Genomic DNA, 24,598 nt, shown 5'->3' with positions numbered 1-24,598 from the left:
CAATGATTACCTCCACCAACACAAAAGCCAATAACGGGAGTTAATGTCACATTTGTGAAGAAAAATTGCATTCATTACCTATGACAAAGCTTTATTGGCTCAAGGGAATTATGTTCTCCCTTATTTTTGTCAATTTTCCATCCATAAGTGTTCTCGTCTTGCACTATTACATAAACACAGGGCGTACCAAAAGTGGGGTCAGTTGTCAGTGTTCTGCTAACCAGAGGTGATGCCAGACGGTTTGACTCTGAGATTCAGATATGAATTCCCTCGCTTTTTGTGTTTTCTGTCTACTGTTTCTAAAAGGTGAGAAAAGCTTCCATTCTTTTTTTCACAATGGTAGGATGTTATGAAAGTGATAATTTACATACAATTGAAAATTATGTTATCATTTACACACCCTCATGTGGTTTCAAAACTGTATGACTTTCTTTCATGGAATGCAAAAAAGGCAGCGTGCTGGGGACTGACAGCCTCAGTCAACATTCACTTTCATTGATTTTTGTTTTTTCATATAATGGAAGTGAATGTTGACTGAGACTGAACACTCTCCCTAACATCTTCTGTGTTACACAGAAGAAGGAAAGTCATATGGGTTTAGAACTACATGAAGTATGAGTAAATGTTGACAGAATGTTCATTTTTGGGGTGAACTATCCCTTTAAGATAACTTGCTAGCTTGCAATTGAATTGAACAGTTATTAGGACATTTACAGGTACATCAGTTATTTACAATTATCTTTGTGAATGCTCATGCAGAAGAAGTTCTCCCCAAACGAGTATGCAGTAAGCAAGACGTTCTAGACTACTTAAATCTTACCAGAGACAATGAGAAATTCACAACCTGTCGTCCTGCACTGGATTGGACGCATCCCACCATCCTGTACATCGATATTTATCTCTATGGTATCCTCTCGGTGGTGAGTATGACTGCAAAAAACATACAAAAGTAAAAATCACTACCAAGGATTTTAAATATATAAATATACTGTATATGTGCTAAATAAACTATCCTTGCCTTAAAGTACCCTCTTTTTTTCAGATTGAAAAGTCACAAATCTTTGTACCTCTTTTATGGATGTCTGTGGTAAGTGTTGAAAAGGAAGGCTCAACAAATCCTGCTTCCTAGATTGCATTGTGTACATAGAACAAGCTATATAATAAATGGTTAAACATAATTTAGCCACTTTTCATAAGCTCTGACTTTGGGTCTAAATGTATTCTTTTTTTATTTGATCGGTAAGATCTGGAACAACGAGCGAATCTCTTGGGATCCTCAGGATTTTTGTGGTATTAATAAAGTGATTTTACCAAAAGAGATGCTTTGGAAACCAGATCTCTTTGTTCTTGAGATGTGAGTATATATTAATGATATACATTTTGTTACATAATACAAACATTATATTTTAGTTTAAGTTAAAAAGAGGTAGCAGTTGCCCTAAAGCATCTAGTGAAACTCAGTTTACCTCATTGCCAGCATTCTGTAAAACAATACCTTGTTTGTTAATTCAGGATTACCCTGAGATGAATCATTTACATGATTTGGCATGCCCACCGCATGTTGCTAGTCTTCAAAATGTATGATATATCTGGGTAAATTTGCTTTGACATAAAACTAATTTTAGCTGCCATGTTGAAAATCATATTGAGCTTTTTTCCTTGCTACCGTCACCTTGCTTTTGTAAAGCTGCTTTGATGCATTCTGTATTTTGTAAAGTGCTTGAAAAATAAAACTGACTTGACCCATACTTTGTTTAGTGCAGAGAAGGAAGATGGACCACTGAACCCATACTTGTTAATTTCTCATGATGGAAAGGTGATAATGGAAGATGACCATAAAATTGTCAGTACCTGCACGATGGATGTACACAAATTTCCTTTTGACACCCAAACCTGCCACATCACAGTTTCTTCTGTTAATCACTCAGGTGAGTAGCCACACAAGTGAACTCAAGGGCAAAGTAAATATTCCATAGAATCATACAGAGAAGCAATCACTCTTACTAAACAAAGGCTATTTGCCCCAATGTCGCCGATTGTCAGCTTTATCGTGCTTAGATTAAAATGTATCATTAATATTAATTGTATCATAATATTGTTCCTTTCCATCATCAATAATTCCCTACAAGCTTTCAGTGTTTTAATTACACTGTATGTTATTTCAATTAACTGCTTTCCTTTATTCTAAACAGATGAAGAAATAAAGCTGGTTCCTGCCTCAAATGCGTCAAAGGTGACCCAGACAGCTCGAGAGAACCTAATGACACAAGGAGAGTGGGAGTTCTTAAACATTTCAGTCTCACACCAGAGACAGAATTTTGATGGCCAAATATTTGAAATGATTAAGTACACGGTATTGACTCACCATACAGTTTACGCTATAATGCTTCTGCATTCTGACAATTTATCTTAAAAGGGATAGTTCTTCCAAAAACAACAATCCTGTCATCATTCACTCACCCTTATGTTGCTCCAAACCTTTTTATTCTTCTGTGGAATGCAAAGGACAATGTTTGGCAGAATATTAGCCTCAGTCACCATTCACTTTCATTGTATGGAAAAAGATGCAATGAAAGTGAATTGTAACTGAGGCCATTATTCTGCTAAACATCTCCTTTTGCATTCTACGGAAGGCAGAAAGTCATACAGGTTTGGAACAACATGAGGTTGATCAAAAGAATGACAGAATTATAATTTTTGGGTGAAATATCCCTTTCAAAAAGACCATCATACTTGTCCCGTGCTGAGAGATGAACTAAAAATTATCCTGTTTTTCTGAAAATGATCCCTAATTCTTTGAGTTTAGATGATTCACCTCCCTATTCGTCTCGTCCTTTTCTCTCAAGATCTCAATCAGAAGGATGCCCTTGATGCACGTCATCAACTTTCAGCTTCCTATATTATTTTTCCTCATTGTGGACCTAGCTTCTTTCTTTATACCGGACAAAGGGGAAAAACTATGCTTCAAGGTTACTGTACTATTAGGTATCTCTGTTCTTCTACTCATCCTAAATGACATCCTGCCATCCAAGTCTCACAAATGTCCTCTGATAGGTAAGAGTTCTTTTAAACTGTCAGTTCAGTGATCCTTACAACAGATAAGCCTTTTCACATTATTTTTTCAAAGGTTACTTTAATTCATAGAGTATATCAGAGGTATTAACTCTGTGTTTAGATTATCCTGATTGTTTAATGTAAACTCTCCCTTTTTTCTTTACAGCAACTTATGTCATTGTCATCTTTTCTTTCATGTTATTGAGCCTTCTGGAGACAATTTTGGTAATACACTTAATAAATCTGAACTCTGAACAAGACAGTAAGGAACCTATTCAGAGACCTGAAATTCACAATACATTACAACTTGGGGGAACTGACACCCCCAACTCTGAGACAGGTAAATTACACAAATTTTTACAGTGCATGAAACAACAATATTTTTTATTTCCTCCTCTATGATGTCAAGAACTGAGATAAAGAAACATGTTTTGACTTACAGTCATAGACAAATGTTTTCTTTCAGATAAAAGGAAAGATGACTATATTTCTGAACTGGAGGCTCCCTTTGAGTCTCTGATGTTGAAGGAAATATACAAAGCAAAAATGAACGATGTGCACCTATTGCAGATTATCCTGGAAGAACTTCAGTCCCTCAAACAGACTCTGGTTCTCTATGCATGGAAAACCAAGAACAATCAGAAGTACTGGAAAGGACTGGCCAAATGCATTAATAGAGTTTTTTTTGTGTGCTATCTCAGCTCTATTTCTATCTTCCTTTTCATCATTTTCCTAGAGTGGAGAGATGAGTGATTTCTGACTCTATCACTTGAATTGAATGCTACTGTTTAAAATTACATTTTAATTGCCTTAAATTACTTTTTCCCAAAGTTTACTATTAATATAGAAGATGCAGTGACATTGTTAAAATGGTGCATTTCTTTTGAGTCTTATCTCCTGTGTCTTACTGTATGCTTGCCTTATGAACTGTACTGTGTGTACACTTTATGAAATGACCTCACTTCATGCCATAAAGGGGCTATCATATGAGACAGAACATATGAGAACTCTTTACACAATTAAACATTTAACACATTTTTAGATCCACTTTGTTTCAGCTCCTAATATTGCAATACTAATTACTTAATTGACAGCCCTTATAAAATTGATCATGACCATAATTTATTTCAAAATATCATTGTTACTCTGCAGAAAAAAAGCAAGTGGAGTGTTATCTCGTCCAACCGGGGGGGTTCTGTGAGTGTGTGTGTGTGTGTGTGTGGGGGGGGGGGGGGGGGGGGTGGCAGGCTTCTGGGGACCCACCTCACTGGGCTGGTAGTAGCTGGCTTAAGCTAGCCATAGCTGGTTTAAAGGGATGGTTCACCCAGATGTTATAATTGTTTTAATCTAAATGTTAACAGGTTAGAAGTTATTTTAATATATAGCCTAATTAATACAATTCTTAGCAATCAATTCACATAGCCTATATGACATTTGTTACAAATATTTTATTAGACAGGGAAAATAAAGTGGCTGCAGCAGCTGCCCATCAACCGCACGTCTCCAGGGCCTTATTGGGTGTTTAAAATGTAAATAGCTTTGTTATAATAAAAGCAATCTAGTTTTGTTTTTTGAGCGTTGATGCTGATATTATCTAGCCCATCAGCCTCTTACGTTAGCGATTTGCGGTTCAAGGCCAGCAAGCTTGTAGCTTTTGGTGGAATAGGGGCATTAGACAACGATTGGGTGGGCTTGAATGCCAGTGAGTGGCACTGGCCCATCCAGGCCCACCCGTGGGTACGCTACCAAATTTTTTTTAAATAAAAATCTTCGTTTGTGTTCAGCAGAGGAAAGAAAGTCATACACATCTGGGATGGCATGAGGGTATGTAAATATTAGAGAATTTGCATTTTTGGGTATACTATCCCAAGGCAAGCTCGGACCTCCAGACGCTAGATGGCGCGGACGGGCATCCAGGCGCGAGACACGCTGTCAGTTTTCTGAGCCTCCTGTCATGCGCGAGCAATGACGTGGATTTTCATCCATTGCAGTGAGAAATCAGTTTGAACTCACTGCGCTCGGCTCAGCTACTACACTGCAGTGAGACCGGACTGTTCTTTACCATCTGTAAGAAGGTAACAGCTTTCAATTAATGCAACTGGACATAATATTAAAACGCTAATATTAAAAGTCAACTTACCTTACCTTGGACAACTCTCTTACCTTGTCCAACCATATACTCTTGCTGTCAAAACTTCTTGCATTCATGCTAGTGCATTTCAGATCCTTGATCTGCATGCTCAAATCCTTCTGTTTTTCTGTTCGCTTAACATATGTACTTTTCACACAGCTTGTGAGGAACAACACATCAACATGAGTAAAGGCAAAGTTGAGAACCTTAAAGACAAAATAGATGGCAATGAGCTTGATCTGAGTCTCAGTAACCTCACAGAAGTGCCAGTCAAGGAACTGGTAAGTGTGGCTATACAGTTTTGCTCAATTCAGCATTATTAGCTTGTTTTTCCAAGCAGCAATGAACGAAACTAGTCACAGAGCCAAAATCACAGATACAAACTAGTCAGGCCTAATTGCTTAGTTAAGGGGCCAGTTGCACCAGCTATACGTACGTTACAACTTAGCCTAGTTGTTGCGTAAATGGGCACTAAGTCACAATTTACGCACTACTAAATATTTGAGCGTTGCACCATTAAACTTAAGTTGGACGTAACCCTACGTATAAACTAAATATTTACGGAAGACTCCGACCAGGAGTAACGGTTGGAATAAAAAAGCAGAATAATATTTTATGACATCAAATGAGCTCATGTTTTGCGTGACAGGCTTCAATCCTTTCGACATATATGATGATGTTGGCATTTACACTCGTTTACATTTACGAGAGAGGAAAAAAAACTTACTTTTTAGCGGCTCTTCAGCATGAAACCGATCTAACGGTGCCGTTTTCAGGGTGCGTCGTCCGGTGTCAAGTGATAACATATACGAAATATATAAGATATTAAAATTGAATAAATGTCTATTTTTCCAGCCTGTTGTATTAGTATTTATTTATCACCCCTTATTTATTTTAGATACAGTTCCTATATATTGTTATTTACACAGGGCAAATATACTATTTATCAAATGTATTTTTATTACGTATCATATTTTAATGGGGATATAATTTATTATAGCTGACAGTTACGTGAGCAAACAAGGTTTGAACATCAACCGTAACAAGATAAAACTGAAATTCACAGCTTTTTAATACTTCTGTGTACAAATTTGAAGGCTGCTTATTGGATCAATATAGGTAAACGTCCTAATATGCGACTACACATTACTTTACGGAGAGCTTACGACCTACTAGTTAAGTCTTGCCTTAAGAACAGGTGTTGCAACCGAATTAAGCTCTGACTTAGTTACAAACTAACTAGTAGTTACTAAGCCCTAAGTGTGAACCTTACGTCCTAACTTACGTGAGAATTTACGCACAGCTGGGTAGGGTTGCACCTAAGTTCTCACGGAAGTTGGGATCTAAAGTTCACAGTAAGGGCTTAGTAAATACTAGTTAGGTTGTAACTAAGTTAGTGCTTAATTCGGTTGCACCACCTGTTCTTAATGCAAGACTTAACTAGTAGGTCGTAAGCTCTCCGTAAAGTAATGTGTAGTCGCATATTAGGACGTTTACCTATATTGATCCAATAAGCAGCCTTCAAATTTGTACACAGAAGTATTAAAAAGCTGTGAATTTCAGTTTTATCTCATACGGTTGATGTTCAAACCTTGTTTGCTCACGTAACTGTCAGCTATAATAAATTATAACCCCATTAAAATATGATATGTAATAAAAATACATTTGATAAATAGTATATTTGCCCTGTGTAAATAACAATATTATAGGAACTGTATCTAAAATAAAAAGGGGTGATAAATAAATACTAATACAACAGTCTGGAAAAATAGACATATATAGGATATTAAAATGAATATATATATATATATATATACACTATATTGCCAAAAGTATTCGCTCACCCATCCAAATAATTGAATTCAGGTGTTCCAATCACTTCCATGGCCACAGGTGTATAAAATGAAGCACCTAGGCATGCAGACTGCTTCTACAAACATTTGTGAAAGAATGGGCCGCTCTCAGGAGCTCAGTGAATTCCAGCGTGGTACTGTGATAGGATGCCACCTGTGCAACAAGTCCAGTCGTGAAATTTCCTCGCTACTAAATATTCCACAGTCAACTGTCAGTGGTATTATAACAAAGTGGAAGCGATTGGGAATGACAGCAACTCAGCCACGAAGTGGTAGGCCACGTAAAATGACAGAGCGGGGTCAGCGGATGCTGAGGCGCATAGTGCACAGAGGTCGTCAACTTTCTGCAGAGTCAATCGCTACAGACCTCCAAAGTTCATGTGGCCTTCAGATTGGCTCAAGAACAGTGCGTAGAGAGCTTCATGGAATGGGTTTCCATGGCCGAGTGGCCATACATCACCAAGTACAATGCAAAGGGTCGGATGCAGTGGTGTAAAGCACGCCGCCACTGGACTCTAGAGCAGTGGAGACGCGTTCTCTGGAGTGACGAATCACGCTTCTCCATCTGGCAATCTGATGGACGAGTCTGGGTTTGGCGGTTGCCAGGAGAACGGTACTTGTCTGACTGCATTGTGCCAACTGTGAAGTTTGGTGGAGGGGGGATTATGGTGTGGGGTTGTTTTTCAGGAGCTGGGCTTGGCCCCTTAGTTCCAGTGAAAGGAACTCTGAATGCTTCAGCATACCAAGAGATTTTGGACAATTCCATGCTCCCAACTTTGTGGGAACAGTTTGGGGATGGCCCCTTCCTGTTCCAACATGACTGCACACCAGTGCACAAAGCAAGGTCCATAAAGACATGGATGAGCGAGTTTGGTGTGGAAGAACTTGACTGGCCTGCACAGAGTCCTGACCTCAACCCGATAGAGCACCTTTGAGATGAATTAGAGCGAAGACTGCGAGCCAGGCCTTCTCGTCCAACATCAGTGTCTGACCTCACAAATGCGCTTCTGGAAGAATGGTCAAAAATTCCCATAAACACACTTCTAAACCTTGTGGAAAGCCTTCCCAGAAGAGTTGAAGCTGTTATAGCTGCAAAGGGTGGGCCAACGTCATATTAAACCCTATGGATTAAGAATGGGATGTCACTTAAGTTCATATGCGTCTAAAGGCAGGTGAGCGAATACTTTTGGCAATATAGTGTATATTGAATGTGTTGAAACTTGACACCGGGCGACGCACCCTGAAAACTGCACCGTTTGAAGGGTTTCATGCTGAAGAGCCACTTAATAGTACGTTTTTCCCCCTCTCTCTCGTAAATGTCAACATCATAACGCATGTCGAAAGGACTGAAGCCTGTCACGCAAAACATGAGCTCATTGATGTCAAAATATCAGTCTGCTTTTTATTCCATCCGTTACTCCTGGTCGGAGGCTTCTGTAAATATTTAGTTTATACGTAGGGTTACATCCTACCTAAGTTTAATGGTGCAACGCTCAAATATTTAGTAGTGCTTAAATTGTGACTTAATGCCCATTTACGCCACAACTAGGCTAAGTTTGAACTTGCGCACAGCTGGTGCAACCGGGCCCTGGTGCAACCCTACCATTGTCTTTGTTAATTACAAAAACATACAGAACATCTGGGATTGTTATCACTATGTACACTAAAGCTTTAATCCTCCACTTCAGCTCCAGTGTTTTAATTTTTCCTGTGCATACACAAAGTGTACGAAAACACTGATAATTGGGAAACACTTACTTTTATGCATAAACATGAATTATGATACTAATACATTTTTAACATGAAATGTTGTATACCTTAACATTAATTAACACATGAATTAGCATAAATTAATAATAAACAATAGTGCATTTGTAAATCAAACAAGATTATTAAATGCTGTATATTATTGTTGATTTGTTAGTTTAGGATGCATGAACTAACCTAATGCATGAACAAATGTTAACATATACAACATTATTGTAAACTTTATTGTGGTGTGTATTCTAAAGAGTTGATCTCTGTCCAGGCTGCACTTCCAAAGGCAATGGTTTTGGATCTGTCCTGTAATAACCTCACAACCCTGACTGTAAGTAGCAACTGTAAATAAATAGACATATTACAGTGGCCATTTATCTGTGATTGCAAGCAAGTCTAAAATGGATTTGTTTGCTTCATTCATTTGTGTTGTTGTCATTACGTCACCAGCCAGAATTCTGTAGCTTGACTCACCTTATCAAAATTGACCTGAGCAAGAACCAGCTAGTCTGCTTACCGGAAGAAATCGGACAACTCTGTAATCTCCAGCACCTGGATTTATACAACAACAAACTGAAAATGCTTCCCATTGGCTTCTCACAGCTCAGGGTGGGTGCATCACCAACATTAACCTCATTATTAGAATATGCCATGTCTTATCTTAGATTAAAGGGATAGTTCACCCAATAAAGAAAATTCTGTAATCATTTAGCTACTCACTCGCATGTTGTTCCAAACCCTTATGACAATCTTTTGTGAAATACAACAGGAGATTTTAGGCAAAATGTCAGTTTCAGTCACCATTTACATTCATTGCATCTCTCTATGGTGATGGAGGCCAACATTCTGTCTAACGTCTCCTTTTCTATTCCACAGAAGAAAGTCATTCAGGTTTGAATTAACATGAGGGGTGAGTACATTTTTGGGTGAACTATATCTTTAATATTTATACTTAAGTAATGGAAGTAAAGCAACAGATAGTAATGGAATGAATTTGTTTGTTGTAGAGTCTGAAATGGCTGGATCTGAAGGATAACCCCTTGGAGCCAAACCTGGCCAAAGTTGCAGGGGATTGCTTGGACGAGAAGCAATGCAAACAGTGTGCATCCAGGGTAAGCGAGGTTACTGTAGCTATAAATTAAAGACTCCGAGGTCAGTTCCTTATAGTATAAATAAGCTTTTTTTTTTTTTTTTTTACATCTAAGTAGATGCTTTGCAACAATCATAATTGCTACAAAATGTACAAAAAATATTTTTATATGTGTATTTATCTGTGATCAGGTTCTCCAGCACATGAAAGTTCTGCAGGAGGAAGCCGACAAGGAGCGAGAACATCGGCTATTGAAAGAAAGGGGTAGGACAGGCTACCAATCGGAAGCAAAGATGTGAATAAGAATAGATTTTGTAATCGCACTGATTTGCTATTATGTGTTGTTGCTGTAATTTCTTCCCTTATAGAACTAGAAAAGAAAAAAGAAGCCAAGCAGAGAGAAAAGGAGGCCAGAGAAAGGGAAGCACAGAAGAAGAAAAAAGCAGAGGAGAAAGAGAGGAAGAGACAAGAGTATCAAGCGCAGATGGCTGCTCTTGCTGCACAGGAACAACAGAAAAAGAAGAAAGAAGAGAAGAAAAAGAAAACCGCTCAAAATCAAGGTATGTTCAAACCTTACTTGAAGAAATATTCCACTACTTTGCACTTTTTGTTCACTGTTTAGTTAAACATAAGTATATAAAACATTCAAGTATTTTGATCTGTGTTTCATAAGGTTGGGTATCAAAAACTGGTTCGTATTCAGAAACAGTTCAATTAAATAAAGTACTGGAACTCAGTAATTTTCATGACATACAGTTCCATTAAAGGTTTTTGAAACCATTGATCCTGATAGAACACTACTAAAATAATCTTACTTTGTTTATATCTGAATCAAATGTGTTGAGAGAATTAGACCGGGCACAGATAATATAATACAATGAAAAAATAAATAGACAACACATTTTTGAATTCTTAGATTTTTCTATTTATAGGTAATTTACTAATGAATGATTCTTAAGCCAGTCCCTTTTAACAGAATCGTTCAGGAGGACTCACAAATGAATCATAGATGAACGCACTGGTTTAAAATGGCACATTTATGTACTGAACCGTAAGTCATTATTTTTGGTCAAATCCAACTAGAAAAAACAAAACAAAAACTGTTAATGTGTCATGTACTTTACTAAAAAACTGAAAATTCTCTCATTTACTCGCCATCATGCCATCCCAGATGTACATGACTTTATTTCTTCTGCTGAACACAAAGATTTTTAGAAGAATATCTCAGCTCTGTAGGTCCATAAAATGCAGGTGAATGGTGGCCAAAATTTTAAGCTCTAAAAACAGATAAAGGTAGCATAGAAGTAAATCCATAAGTTATATTTTGGTCTGTTCTCACCCAAAACCGATCGGATCGCTTAAGTGAGATCTGTTGTATTTACTGACTGGTTTCTCATATGATGTGTATTTAAAGATATACCCACAAATTTACTTACAATTCCCATTCCTAGTGTTTCAGGGTTGTCATATGTGTGATCCATGTATTTATGTTTTAAGGTTTACACTTCCTTCCCTATAGCTAAAAAGACAAAATCAGAGTCTGCAGCCAAAGCCAAGCGGTCCTTGTGTTCCCTGTTCTTCTCTCTCCTCCTAAAACTCCTCCTCCTGGTCATTGTGGGAGTGTCAAGCTTCTTAGCAGTTTGTCAGTTGACTGAATTGAGGAAGGAGGCGTTCTGTGTTCCACTTAACGTGCACTTTGAGGAGACAGTGAGATGGGCTCAGGGTCTGGAGGTCGTGCAGCAAATCATTCAGAAAGTGTCTGATCTCAGAGCATAAGTTTGTGTCTGAGATGACAAGTCTGATTAGGATCCATCCTGCCCAGGATCTGAGCAGGCAGGCGATGCATGGGGACCAAGTCACAGACCTGTCAGCAGAAATTCCTATGGAATTGTTTTTCCTGTGTTGTGTCTTTTTAAAAAACAAATACAATAATCCATGTAATAACTATGGACCAGTCTGTGAATGAAAGTCCTGCTTGTATGTTTTTAAACTGCCAAAACAGGACAGGGAAAAAGGACTTAGGGACTTAAAAAAAACTGTTAATGAGTAATAAAATTTGTGACCTCTGGAGTCTTATGTGACACTGTATGACGTCATTGAATATTAAAATATTTGAACAATTTTCATAAGCTCTCACGTTTATTGTCTGTGTTACAAAGGTGATAAAATCTCAGTCAAACCTTCAGGAAACTGAACGAGTTTGTGCAATGACTGCTTTCTAAATCATCAGCTTTTTAAACCAAATATATAACCGAAATCTTATTTAAAAAAAAAAAAAAACCTATTGGTAATATTTTTTATTGTTAGTCATAAATGAACCACAAACCTTGTTATAAAGATTGTATTTCTGATCCAAGGAAGATAATACCATAATTTTACTACAACAGAAACAGAACTTAAAGGAATAATTCACCAAAAACTTTCTCTCATTTATTCACCCTCAAGCCATCCCAGATGCATATGACTTTCCTTCTTCTGCAGAACACAAACTGAGGTTTTTAGAAGAATATCTCAGCTCTGTAGGTCCTCACAATGCAAGTGAATGGGTGCCAAAATTTTGAAGCTCCAAAAGAACAAAGGCAGCATAAAAGTAATCCATACGACTCCAGTGGTGTAATCTATATCTTCAGAAGTGATATAAGTGTGGGTGAGAAACAGATCAATATTGTCTTTTTTACTATCAATCTCTACTTTCACTTTCTTCTTTTGTATTTGGCAGTTTGCATTCTTAATGTATATCACCACCTACTGGGCAGAGAGGAACTTATAGTAAAAAAAATAAAATAAAAAGGACTTAAATATTGATCTGATTCTCACCCACACTTATAAGATCGCTTCTGAAGACATAGATTTAACCACTGGATTCGTATGGATTACTTTTATGCTGTCTTTAAGTGCATTTTGAAGCTTCAAAATTTCAGTACCCATTCACTTGCATTGTGATGACCTACAGGGCAGAGATATTCTTCTAACAATCTTTGTGTGTTTAACAGAAGAAGTCACACATCTGGGATGGCATGAGGGTGAGTAAATTATGAGAGAATTTTCATTTTTGGGTGAACTATTCCTTTAAATAAAATGAAGTCTTAAGGGTTAAGCATGAGACAAGCTGTTTTATTATTTTGTGCATTTACACAAAGAAGTACAATCATAAGATAAGCAACAAAAAAAAGACTATTTAATTTGTATGTCAATTATTCCATCAAAACAACATGCAGAATGCAGATTGAAAGATAAGGCCAGATTGGTTGTTTTACAGCCCAGTCTTCATTTCCATGCCTTAAAAGGTTAAAATCACACAATATGATAAAGATACAGTTTTGAAAGTTTAGTTCACATTTAATTCTGAATTAGTAAAATTCAGAAATATTTTGTTACACACAACACAATGTGATTAACATTAAAAGATGTCACCTACTGGAAGTACTTCAGCTTTTTGTGACACAAGGAGTGATTAATTGGTATTGTTTTGTAATGAGCATTTCATTAAGGCTATTTTTTCACAGAGATATTGGTGGAATTGTTGCCTGTCTAAAGTCCCGAGCCTTCCCATATTCTCTCTGCTGCATGAAATCCATGTTTCCAAACACAACTTTCTGTAACGCTTCGTTCACAGTGACCCCAAGAGTGACCTCCCTAAAGACTTCACTGATGGAGAGCTGTAAAACAGACACACACACAAAAAAACCTGTTACGGTATACAGTATTTAGATGTTATGACAAAATGACAGTGAACATTTTTGTCTTTCTGAAGAATCAATGTTAAAACTGTTAAGTGACTGTCAGGATTTTTGGACATAAACTAATGTCAAGGTTTTTTCATCAGGAACGACGATAAAAAGTGAGACACACCGAATGTCGCCATGTAATTTGCACTATGTTTGTGTTCAATTAATTGCATAAGTTTAAAGGAGAAGTTCACCCAAAAATGATAATTTTCTCATCATTTACTCACCCTCATGCCATCCAAGATGTATATTACTTTCTTCTGCAGAACACAAAGATTTTTAGAAGAACATTTCAGCTCTATAGGTCCTCAATGCAAGTGAATGGTGACCAAAACTTTGAAGCTCCATAATGCACACAAAGGCAGCATATAAGTAGTCCATATGACTCCAGTGGTTTCATTCATGTCTTCTGAAGTGATCCAATCAATTTTGGGTGAGAATAGACAAATAAAAAAATAAAAATAATAATTCACTGAACATCTTGCCAATGCAGTCTCTAGGCACAATCATGATTTCAAGATTGATTATACTTCCTAATGCTTGATGCATACATAGAGCACTAGAAGTGTAATCAAGCTTGAAATCATGATCGCCAATGACACTGCAGATTTCAAGATTTATAGAGAAAAAGGAGTTATATTTTGGTCTGTTCTCACCCAAAATTTATTGGATCACTTCAGAAGACATGGATTAAAACACTGAACTACTATGGATTACTAATATGGATTACTTTTATGCTGCCTTCATCTGCTTTTTGCAGCTTCTAAGTTCTGGTCAGCATTGTACGGACCTACAGAGCTGAAATATTCCTTTAAAAATCCTCTTATGTATTCAGCAGAAGAAAGAAAGTCATACACATCTGGGATGGCATGGGGGAGAGTAAATGAGGAGAGAATTGTCATTTTTGGGTGAACAATAACTTTAATACTTAGGGTTTAAGAAAAAAAAATGGAATATCAAAACAGGGCTACCTTGCAAGTACTGTTATCTTACATCATATTTTCTTCTGAGAAAAGTACTGCTCCTTACCTCTCGGAAATGGAATTTCTTGAACATAGCTATGCTGATTTTGTTATCCAAACCAATCTTGACTTCAAACTTTCGAATTCCAAGTTTACTGATGCCTATTGAGGAGTGAGACCACCAAAAAATACTGTTCACATAAAGAATAGTCACTAGAATAATGGATCCATATTAAGCATCTCATCTGCTTCATCTTACCATAGCACATCATCATGCGTGTTACTTCTTTGCCGAGTCCTTTTCCTCTGTAGTAGGGCACTAAAGGAAATTATGATTTGAGGTTACTGACAGACCCAAGTAAATCTGAATTAGTTCAAAAGCACTGAAACAACCATAACCTGCGATCATGATCTCCAGCTCAGCCAGGGAAGGGTCGCTGGGGTCTGTTAAGAAAATGTTGACATCTCCCACCATGCATTGTTCCTCTGGTATACTCGGATCTGCCCATTTCTGCTTATCCAAGATAATGAAGGTGCACTCTATGGGAGAGCGATTGCAGATGAATGAACACAGAAACAGATCAGGGGAATAGAGACCATGGAGGAATGTAAACAGGACACTAACAGGAAACATGTGCATGTGTAAAGTGGAAGCTCACTGTCATCATCTTCTCTCCAGCTCCTCTGCATTTCATACTCTTGCTCCAGTGTCAAGGGCTCTGATGCAGTCAGCTTCTGCAGATCAGGAGAGGACATCCATTCATGATATCTGAAAATGTTTAAAATGAGTTAAAAGGGAAATGCAACTACAAACAGCAGTAAATTACCATCTGAAATAATTGCCCTCTGCATTACTCCTACTATGCAGTACATTTTCTACATATTTTTTATATTATTATTATTATTTTTTTTTTTACTAAAGACAAAATACAAATCATACATAAAAGTAAATAAGTAAATAATAATAATAATAAAACACTGGAGAAAGAAAAAATAAACTTAAAAAAGACTAAGAGAAAAAACAAACAGGATGGATGTTGGCTTCAAAAACCATATATTTTCAAACCTATTCCATAAATAACATGTATAATTAATTCATTTACATGTTATATTTTATTTCAAATAAAAAGAAAGAAAGTTAAAACATCACATCCTCAATTTAAGTTTTAAATGAGAAGACCTCATATTTATTTAAATACGTATGTTAAAAAATTAAAATCAAGATTTGGAAGAGGTCAATCTATCCATATTAAACTATAATATTTTTGAGCAAATCTATGTTCACACTCCAGAATTTTATTTCAAACACATGATGCGTGAACGCATTTTGTGTTTCACGCACTAAAGCTTTATAATTATATAAAATATCTACTTTGTTCTTATTTTGTCTGAGATTTTCTTTTTACTTTAATGCAAAAAATATTAAAATGTGTGACCTCAAAATTATGGAGCATGTCTTAATAAATTGGGCAAAATATTCGGCTCATTTTAGGCTAGTTAGACACAAAATGACATGACACTTATAAATACCTGGGAACATGATCTGCGTTGTAAGGCACCAGTACAACCTTCTGCCCCTCCAGTAATGTATCTTCGTTTATCTTCATAATAAGCAGCCTGTAAAATAAAGTGTTGGTTGACTTAATTTGGCACATTAAACCAGTTGTTTATCTTTTCTATCAGTCATACCTCCGATTTGGTCTTGAATGCAGAATGGGAGCTCAAATAATGTCCATCTGTTTAATTTACGTACATATTCAACGCATGATACAATAAACACAATGTATGAGAAAATATAACGAATTTCAATGAATCCCAACTCACATACACAGCGGCGCATATAAACTGCGTCAGCAACATGCGTCGAAAAGCTAGTGGCGTTTCCATTCTGGGCCACGATAGGGCGCAAGAATGCCGCTTCTCCTCAAACTTAAAAAGAAAGACTTAAATTATATTTACTGTCTAGACATACAATGTATTTCCACAATATGTCATACGTAAATACACTTAATAGTTAATTGTTAATTTAAAAAAATTTTTTTTTTTTGAATCAGAAATGCAAACTGTGATCATTTTTTATAATGCCCATCCAACGTAACCACAAGATGAAGCTCAATGTACAGTATACACATAGGACATCAAATTCCTTGTGCATGTTTGGAGTTTACTGATAATTAAACTGAAGGCCATTTTCATTCCTTCAGATTTTACAGTTGAATATCGGTCAGTTGTACTCTACTCTTAAGTACCTTGTAAACTTTTTAATAATAATAATAATAATAATAATAATAATAATAATAATAATAGTAAAAAACCTGCCGATTTATTAAGAAAAATTCTGTGCGTCATCATATTTTCCTTTCTCTAATTGAAATGTTTTCTTGGGAATAAGTGATAGAATGTCATCATCCTCCAGGAAGTGACTTCATTTTGGAGGGAAAACAACAGCATAATTATTAGTTAACATTTTATTTTATTTTATTTTATTTTTTTATTTTTTGTGTGGTATTATTTGGTCTCTCTCTTAAACACTCCATTCGGTTTGATAATATTACATGAATCGTTATGATGATATCAATATTTCAAAACATGTTTGAAAATGTCAAATTAACTTGAAGTTGACACCCTGGTATAAGCGATCTCTCATCCTGTCTTCCAAACAGCGTAAATTATGCCTTCAGAGGGCAGTTTGAAGGGAGAATAATCATTAAAGCCATGCAAAGCAGGGGTGGGGGCGGCACCTTTCTCCCATTGCTATCTTGTGAGCTCTGTGTGGGGGCGGCTGATCAGGTACCCTGTCCTGCTGCCCCAGAAAGCCCTGCCTACATCGCCTATGCCAGGATCCGCTAGTGATGCAAAGGCTGCATGGAGCTTCATGTATGTAAATAAGGCATGAGGTTTAAATGATTTTAACAGCCACTGAACTTCAAAGGTAAAGTCTTCAAAAGGAATAGGGCATAGATATGATCCTTTCTGAATGGAATGCACCCTCAATCTCTCAATCCTTCAATGGGGAATGGCAAACCGTAGGTGTTGATCTTCGTTCTATTGGGTTCCATCCTGTCAATCAGGGTTCCCACAGTCTAGAGTATTGCTCTTTGTAAATGCACATTTCTATAGAATATAAGCATATAAAATCCTTATCCATTAGTAAGGAACGGCCAAAAAAGTCATGGAAATTATTTGACCAAAAGGTGTGCGAAGTGGGAACAATTAACACTTAATATTCTTGCCATTCTTGCCAATCAAGTTTTAAATAAAACAATTTAAGTGCCTGAGATTGACCAGAGCATATTTCTGAAAGCCGGGCATACCATTTTATATAAATACTTTAATTACAACACAAGCATATTAATTTTTATGAAGTTGCAGAATTCAAAAGGTACTGAATAACAGAAATAACACCCTACAGCTCAAATAGATAATTGTGCTGGGCCAGAGATGGGTGAAATTTTTCTGGTCCAGTATCTGTGCTCAACTTCCAGGTAATCAGGCCTGACATATTTACCCATTAAGCTTTTCTTCTACACAAGATTTTTTTATTTATCATTATTCACTGAGATCTTTTTGTGGTTCCAAAAATTAATCACAAGGGCCAACGCCGTTGGAGGCCAACTTCATGTTTAAAAGGGCAGTTTGTCATATGTCTGAGTTAGCAGGCCAGGTCTGTTCTTAAAGTGACCAGCTCTCCATATGTATTTCCTTTCATCCCTGTCCAGATTGACATTCTTTATGGACCAGTGGGGTGTTCGCCACCATGCACCTGCCACCTCCCTCATGCCAGTCATCCACGGCGTGACGAGCCATCACTCAACGCTAATGAAAGGGATTCATTCAGCTCACTCGCTGGCTGTCTTTCAATACATTTGGGAGTTGGGACAGAGACATTATAAAAGGTAGGAGATGGGCCATTCGTAAATGTATAAATGAGAGAAAATGCAACGCACACTGTGTGTGTGTGTGTGTGTGTGTTTGTGTGTGATTTCAGCTAAAGAAGCACAATTTATTATACAAGTGTTGTCAGATTTTATTCCTGATTTGAAATATGCTATGGGAACGTAACCTTGACCTATATTTTAGGAGATTTTTTTTTTCCCCTTTCAAATAGAGGAGCTGTAGTTGCATGACTGGAAATAGCTGCCGAGGGGTGTTACCATTATGGTCGCTGAGTGAACTGACTTGCCTTAAAAGAGCCTTTGATTGGAATTTGAATTGGCCACACCCCACAGGATGTTGAATTGAAATTTGAATTGTGGAGTGGAAAAGGAATTTACTGAATTGCAATTTAAAGACATTCAACACAGTCCCTTAACAGGATTTTCATCAGCCCAACATAAGAGAACCAAGTCTGATAGGAGATAAGGGAAATATTTATTTTAGTGAAAGGCTTACCCCCTAAAATCTAGCACAAGTTGATTATTTTTGTAATTAATATTTTTCAACATAATGATCCTTCCTGACACAGGCTGTTGCACCACAGAACAACAGCTCAACAGCTCTTTATGGAGCATATCTTTGAATGCAGAACCAAGATTGATGACTGTCCTCCCTTGTCATTTAAGAAATGTGTTGAAGGTCTGTCATGTATTGTGATGGCTTCATATGCTACACTACAATGAGCATCTGTAATGCATACATTCTTGTGTCTATACTGTCTAACATGGGACAAAGGATAATTTTATACCAACATGTGAGTTGACTTAAAGACCACATAATTATCTGCTAAGTATGATGCCACAGCTGCAACTGAAAATTGGATATAGAGAGATTGCACAACAAAATATTAAACCAAGTGGCATTTAGTTTTTTTTAAAGAAAGACACAAGCAATTTTTCTTTTCAAGTACATCATTACAAAATAGTTTTTTTGGTTCCACATTATAAAACAATATTTATATTGTTCAGTATTGAGAGAATTAGACACTTTATGGTGAAGTTTTTCAAACATGTTCAAAGTTAATGTAATGGACTACACCTGTGGTTACTCTGCTAGGACGTGAACTTTAGGGGAACTGACCTCATATACATCCACTAAAATGACCTTGATACTAGCTGGTTAAAATGAATTGCTAAACAATTGCTCAGTAATTTCAGTATGTTCAGAGAAAAGTGGTTTGCAGATACCACTTGGTTTGACATATTGGTATTTAATTGAATTAATTTCCTTTTGAAGTGTCCAAATACATTTTGGGGCCTCTGTATCAGTTATATCACATATATCAGTTATATGTCACCTATTTAAGCTATAGTATATCTTTGTGAAAACAACAACACCAACAACTACTACTGTTAATTTAATGATGGTTTAGTAAGTGTCATCTGCAGTGACTGCTTTGCTCAATTTATTCTAGTACAGTTGACCATGTCTCCGATTTTGATAATATGGTCAGAGTAAATCTTTGAGACACGTTGCCTATGCATATAAGAAAATAAGAACTCCATTGAATAATAGGATAATTACTATTTATCACACCTATCCTTCATAAGCCTCTTTTGTGATATGCAGGATCCTGACTTGAAATACCCTCTCAATTTATTTTATCAGGAGATGAATGCAAAATTTAACATTACTCTGACTCTGATGTGAATTGTAATTTTCTCATTTTTTGTTCCTATTTTGAGTCATGCAAGAAAAAATGTGCTACACATTTGAGTTTGCCCTGAAACCATATAATGGAATAAAAGTAAGGTAAATTGGTGTGAAATGCGGTCCACCAACACCAAGTTATTACCTTTGTGAAAAGCTGCTTCAGTATTTTCAGGAACTGAACATATACTGCTATAGCATGGTTGATTTTCTGACTTGCGTCACTGTTCCGTTGGCTGCTTTGAACTTTATATGTATAAATCCTGTCCTAAGGTGGAAGCAAAACCATTGCACAAGCTAGAGACAGTTCAGTGCTCTTGTGACATCTGTAGTCTGAAAAGACACACTTATACATGGCCAACCCATTCCAGTGTGCCATTCAACACTAGTGAAGGAAACATGAAAATCAGAATTCAGAAATGTGTGCTGCATGGAGCTTCGTGTATGTAAATAAGGCATGAGGTTTAAATTATTTTAACAGCCATTGAACTTAAAAGTAAAAGTGTCATATAATGATTCTACCATTGATACAAAGCCAGTAATATATTGATATCATCTGCAACCATGTTCTCTTATTAGGTTTAATTTAGGATGAACATTTGTTATGTTATACCAAAACATTCATTTAAAAGCCTACTGAAACTTTACAAAATATTTAATTATTTTTGCCACTGTTGACAAAAATGCAAATGAATCCATTAATGTTTAATTGCCTAAAGCATTGCCAGCGATCTCAGAGAACAACTGAACATAATTGCACTTGTTTTATTATTGCATATTGCAATTATTTCCATAATTCCTGATGACATAAGGTTTTTAAAAATAAAGTTCTGTGCATTAAAATACAGAAAAGTACAAAATACGTTACAACAGTTTATATTTTCAAAGTTTTCCATCCTTAAATGTTGCACAAAATGTATTAGCATTTTTAAATACTTTCCAAATTTAAGTTGTCACCGTAATTAAAAAAAGCAAACAAAATGTGCAACAATTTCAGGTCATCACAGTTATAATTAAAAAGCCATTGCATCTTAAACTTATGTCAGATTTTATTAACAGTGTTACGCCCCCACTTTCCTATATGCTATTATGAAAATAATTACATTTCTTGGGAAGGTGGGTTAATTGGAAACAGATAATAAGTTTACCGATAAATTAAGAACAGTTTATAGCATACTATAACAAACTTAAAGGGATAGTTCACCCAAAAATGAAAATCTGTCATAATTTACTCAACCTCTTGTTGTATAAGACTTGTATGACTTTCATTCTTCTCTGAAACATGAAATCAGATATGCAGAATGACAGGCTCAGTCACCATTCACTGTCATTCAATCATCTGAAATATCCCTTTAATAACAATATCTTGATAATCTACAAATTATGTCAACGGTAGTAACAAAAATAAAGAAACCACAAGAATTTAACTAAGCTACCCTCTCTCTCTGTCTTTGACCTTGAGGGTTTAAATATAAATTACAAGATCTTTGATTGCATAATCACGTTCATTGAAGAATCTCCTGAGTCAGTGTTCAAGTTTAGTAAGATTATGAGTCATTCTTTAACACTGATAGATCACCCCAATTTATGCTCTCATAATTTTCATCATTGTTATCATTTATGTAATTTTTGATGGGACACCTGTTTTAGCATGGCTGAGTGTGCTGCATTTATGAGCTGTCTGTTTTTTAAAGTATTGAAGCGTTGTGGTGGCGTAGTGGGAATGCAACAGGATGACGTGGCAGATGGTTTATTATAGCTGATCTCAGCTGGAAGGCCTGAATTACTGAGGGTATGTGACACTCTCACAGTCTGGTGCAAGTCACATACGCGCATACACACATACATGCACACAACTTGGCCATTCACTGATCTCATAGAACGTTTCCAGATCACACAGTGATTTCAATGACCACATATGCTGGACCCATATTCATCACGCACAAACATGATAACCACTGTCTATTCATCAGAAGTTCCTAAATGTTCTAGAGAAATTATTTTAAAGGTTAACATCTGGCGAATAGCTAATGTTCATAGTCTCCAAAAGTTCCACAAAATAGAGCCAAAAATAAGTTTGAAACAGCTGAGCAACAACATACTATTTGCAAACAGTCACACACCGTCCACACTGTTTGGCGAGACATTTAAAGGAGCATTTAAATATGAGGATACTCATGACTAAATGTAAGACATCAACTAATATGACATTAAAATGTGCTATCAATGACTTCATGCCTTATTCTATGAGTAGAATTCACACGAGATTAGTAAAATAAGCTGTATTAACTAATATATGTAAGTAATATATATATGCAGTAGATAATGTGTCATTTGTAATGTTTACCTTTTGCATTTATGGCACTAATGCACTAACACACTATACTCGGCCATAATATGCGCTGGTGACACTCTTTATTGTAATTTATGATGACACTGATACTACTGCAAAGATGGGTGTACAAAAGAGAGTTATTGGGCAGAATGCAGACAAAAGAATGAGGATATCATGTCTTTGGGCAGATGTGTGAAAAAATCTAGAGTTCTAGCAAACTTGGAGCAAACTTGCCACAAATTCGACACTCTATATTTTCACATGCAAATGAGCTTACTATTCACCACAAATACTTGCCAGAAGTTTACAGCTCTTCACCGATAGTGGTGAACCTGCAGTAAACCTTTGGTGACAATGAAGAGTTTGCCGCAAAGCTCATTTGCATGTGAAAATAATGAGTTGCGAATTTGCGGCAAGTTTGCAGCAACTCTAGATTTTATTGTAAGAATGGCTTTCAGCTGCAGATGGCATGTGAGTGAAGCAGCATATCAAACAACAGAGTGAATGGGTACTTAAGAGTATTTAATTCCTGTAAGAGATTTGATTCCTTCTATAGACTAACAAAGAAAATCGCATGACAATGTTTTTCGAAAATGCCTCTATGCGAACGATCGTACAGATGTTGGTAATTTTGCCGTAGCTCGCTAATAACTCTGCACACTGGTGTGTTCATGTTGACTGATCTTAACTGACTGAACAGGAATGAACTGTCAGCCTTAAAGTAGTTGGAGCTCCAGGTCACATCTAACGATGACGGGGACCAATGGCAGTAAGAATGTGTTTAGTTTTACGTTTTTCTGAAAGTTTGCACTGGCGAGCTGTTATGAACCAAAGACGCCTTTTTTATAGCCAGATTTTGTTCTAAATTATGTCATACCCGTTCATTCTTCGATTTCGTATGATGTGTGCCGGGGCCTTAATTGTTTCTTATACTAGTGAGGATTTCAACAAACCACTTACCCTACATTTACATTTACATTTACATGCGTACTGAATGATACCTCAAATTATGCTCCTTGATGTAGACAAGATCTGATTAGCGATTTCCATGGGTGAAACAAAATCCTATAGACTGACAGGAAGGACCCAACCCATATCTAGGGACCAGAATATCGTAGAGATTTGGAGATATTCTCTTTTGACTTTGACCAGTAAGCAACCTCCTTGCAACTACTCATAACACTCAAGCAACCACCTTGTCCTAGAAACCAACCAGAACACCCTAGCAACCACATAGTAATGCCCTGGAAACAACTCAGACCACACTAGCATTGAATTAAATTAAACTTTGTCACCATAGTTAAAATAACAAACAGAATTTGTAATAAATTCAGCTCACCAAAATATGATTTTAATTGAAAGTCTATAACTTCAAGGATTAACCACTGTTGCGTCATACACTGGCCTCTGATGCCAACCACCTTACAGCGATTGTGTTTGGGTGACCTCTGAGAGAAAAGACAGATGCCGTTGTGGGAGAGGGGTCTTTGTGATCACACTGTTCACCCTGGACCACCATATCAATGGCAAGCCACAGTCTCTTTCTGGAAGATATGGCAGGCGTATTTTGTCTTTGGCTTGTCTAACGTGTCTTTTGGAGGACATACTACACAAGCACAGCTAATTAGAGGTAATAAAGTATCAGACATCAGGGGGACAAACACACTTGTGAAAATGGCCTCACGCTGAGTACAATATTGCAATGCATGTGAAAAAGCTGTCTATGTCACACAAGGGCAGGGTAGAGAGGTGGAGCGGACGGTCTGACAACAGCCGGACATTCACATATTCTCGGAATTTAACCAAGCTGTATTCTGAGCACCAATTCTGTAAAAGGTCAGAAACAGAATAGAAATAGAAATTCACTAGAAAAAAAAAAAAACATTCTAGTGTGTATGAGAGGCGTATACGAAACATTAATATAAAAACGTATCAGTGTGGATGTGGCCTTAGATGGCAGCAAAATCATGCAGCATAATCATGCTGTCTACCTTTGTGTTTGGGAGTGCGTATATGATGCCTTAAAATGCTGCTTATGTAGGCAGCTTAGAAGTATTTGGAACACTATCTGTATTATTTCGTTTCTTTAACTTTCCTGGCT

The 24,598-nt window shown here is 36.7% G+C and overlaps 3 protein-coding genes across 5 annotated transcripts; 2 read left to right on the top strand and 1 right to left on the bottom strand.

Moving 5' to 3' along the window:
- Positions 1 to 233: 233 nt before the first annotated feature.
- Positions 234 to 3,857, top strand: LOC127426889 (5-hydroxytryptamine receptor 3A-like). The gene is made up of 9 exons (XM_051673999.1): positions 234 to 306; positions 760 to 920; positions 1,043 to 1,087; positions 1,245 to 1,354; positions 1,759 to 1,928; positions 2,193 to 2,353; positions 2,847 to 3,054; positions 3,221 to 3,394; positions 3,521 to 3,857. Exons 1-9 carry the CDS (start codon positions 261 to 263, stop codon positions 3,805 to 3,807), a joined length of 1,362 nt encoding a protein of 453 aa, XP_051529959.1. The 5' UTR covers positions 234 to 260; the 3' UTR covers positions 3,808 to 3,857.
- A 1,148-nt stretch (positions 3,858 to 5,005) lies between these two features.
- Positions 5,006 to 12,022, top strand: LOC127426899 (leucine-rich repeat-containing protein 59). Of its 2 annotated transcripts, XM_051674021.1 has the most exons (8): positions 5,006 to 5,129; positions 5,345 to 5,466; positions 9,068 to 9,127; positions 9,247 to 9,405; positions 9,804 to 9,908; positions 10,078 to 10,150; positions 10,255 to 10,446; positions 11,406 to 12,021. In XM_051674021.1, exons 2-8 carry the CDS (start codon positions 5,368 to 5,370, stop codon positions 11,660 to 11,662), a joined length of 945 nt encoding a protein of 314 aa, XP_051529981.1. In that variant the 5' UTR covers positions 5,006 to 5,129; positions 5,345 to 5,367; the 3' UTR covers positions 11,663 to 12,021. The 2 variants fall into 2 exon arrangements, with proteins under 2 accessions (XP_051529981.1, XP_051529982.1); XM_051674022.1 differs by lacking the exon at positions 5,006 to 5,129 and having other exon boundaries at positions 5,343 to 5,466; positions 9,051 to 9,127; positions 11,406 to 12,022.
- A 957-nt stretch (positions 12,023 to 12,979) lies between these two features.
- On the bottom strand, positions 12,980 to 16,439 carry LOC127426908 (alpha/beta-tubulin-N-acetyltransferase 9-like). Of its 2 annotated transcripts, none has more exons than XM_051674042.1 (7): positions 16,401 to 16,439; positions 16,107 to 16,193; positions 15,236 to 15,345; positions 14,976 to 15,116; positions 14,836 to 14,895; positions 14,644 to 14,738; positions 12,980 to 13,545 (listed from the first exon to the last, which is right to left on the bottom strand). In XM_051674042.1, coding segments are annotated over exons 1-7 (654 nt in total). In that variant the 5' UTR covers positions 16,403 to 16,439; the 3' UTR covers positions 12,980 to 13,386. The 2 variants fall into 2 exon arrangements, with proteins under 2 accessions (XP_051530002.1, XP_051530003.1); XM_051674043.1 differs by having other exon boundaries at positions 16,266 to 16,429.
- Positions 16,440 to 24,598: the final 8,159 nt, after the last annotated feature.

This window comes from Myxocyprinus asiaticus, chromosome 36 (genome assembly GCF_019703515.2).
Source record: "Myxocyprinus asiaticus isolate MX2 ecotype Aquarium Trade chromosome 36, UBuf_Myxa_2, whole genome shotgun sequence".
NCBI classification, from domain to species: domain Eukaryota; kingdom Metazoa; phylum Chordata; class Actinopteri; order Cypriniformes; family Catostomidae; genus Myxocyprinus; species Myxocyprinus asiaticus.
Note: the sequence above shows the minus strand (reverse complement) of the source record. Positions and strands in the feature narration are given on the sequence as shown.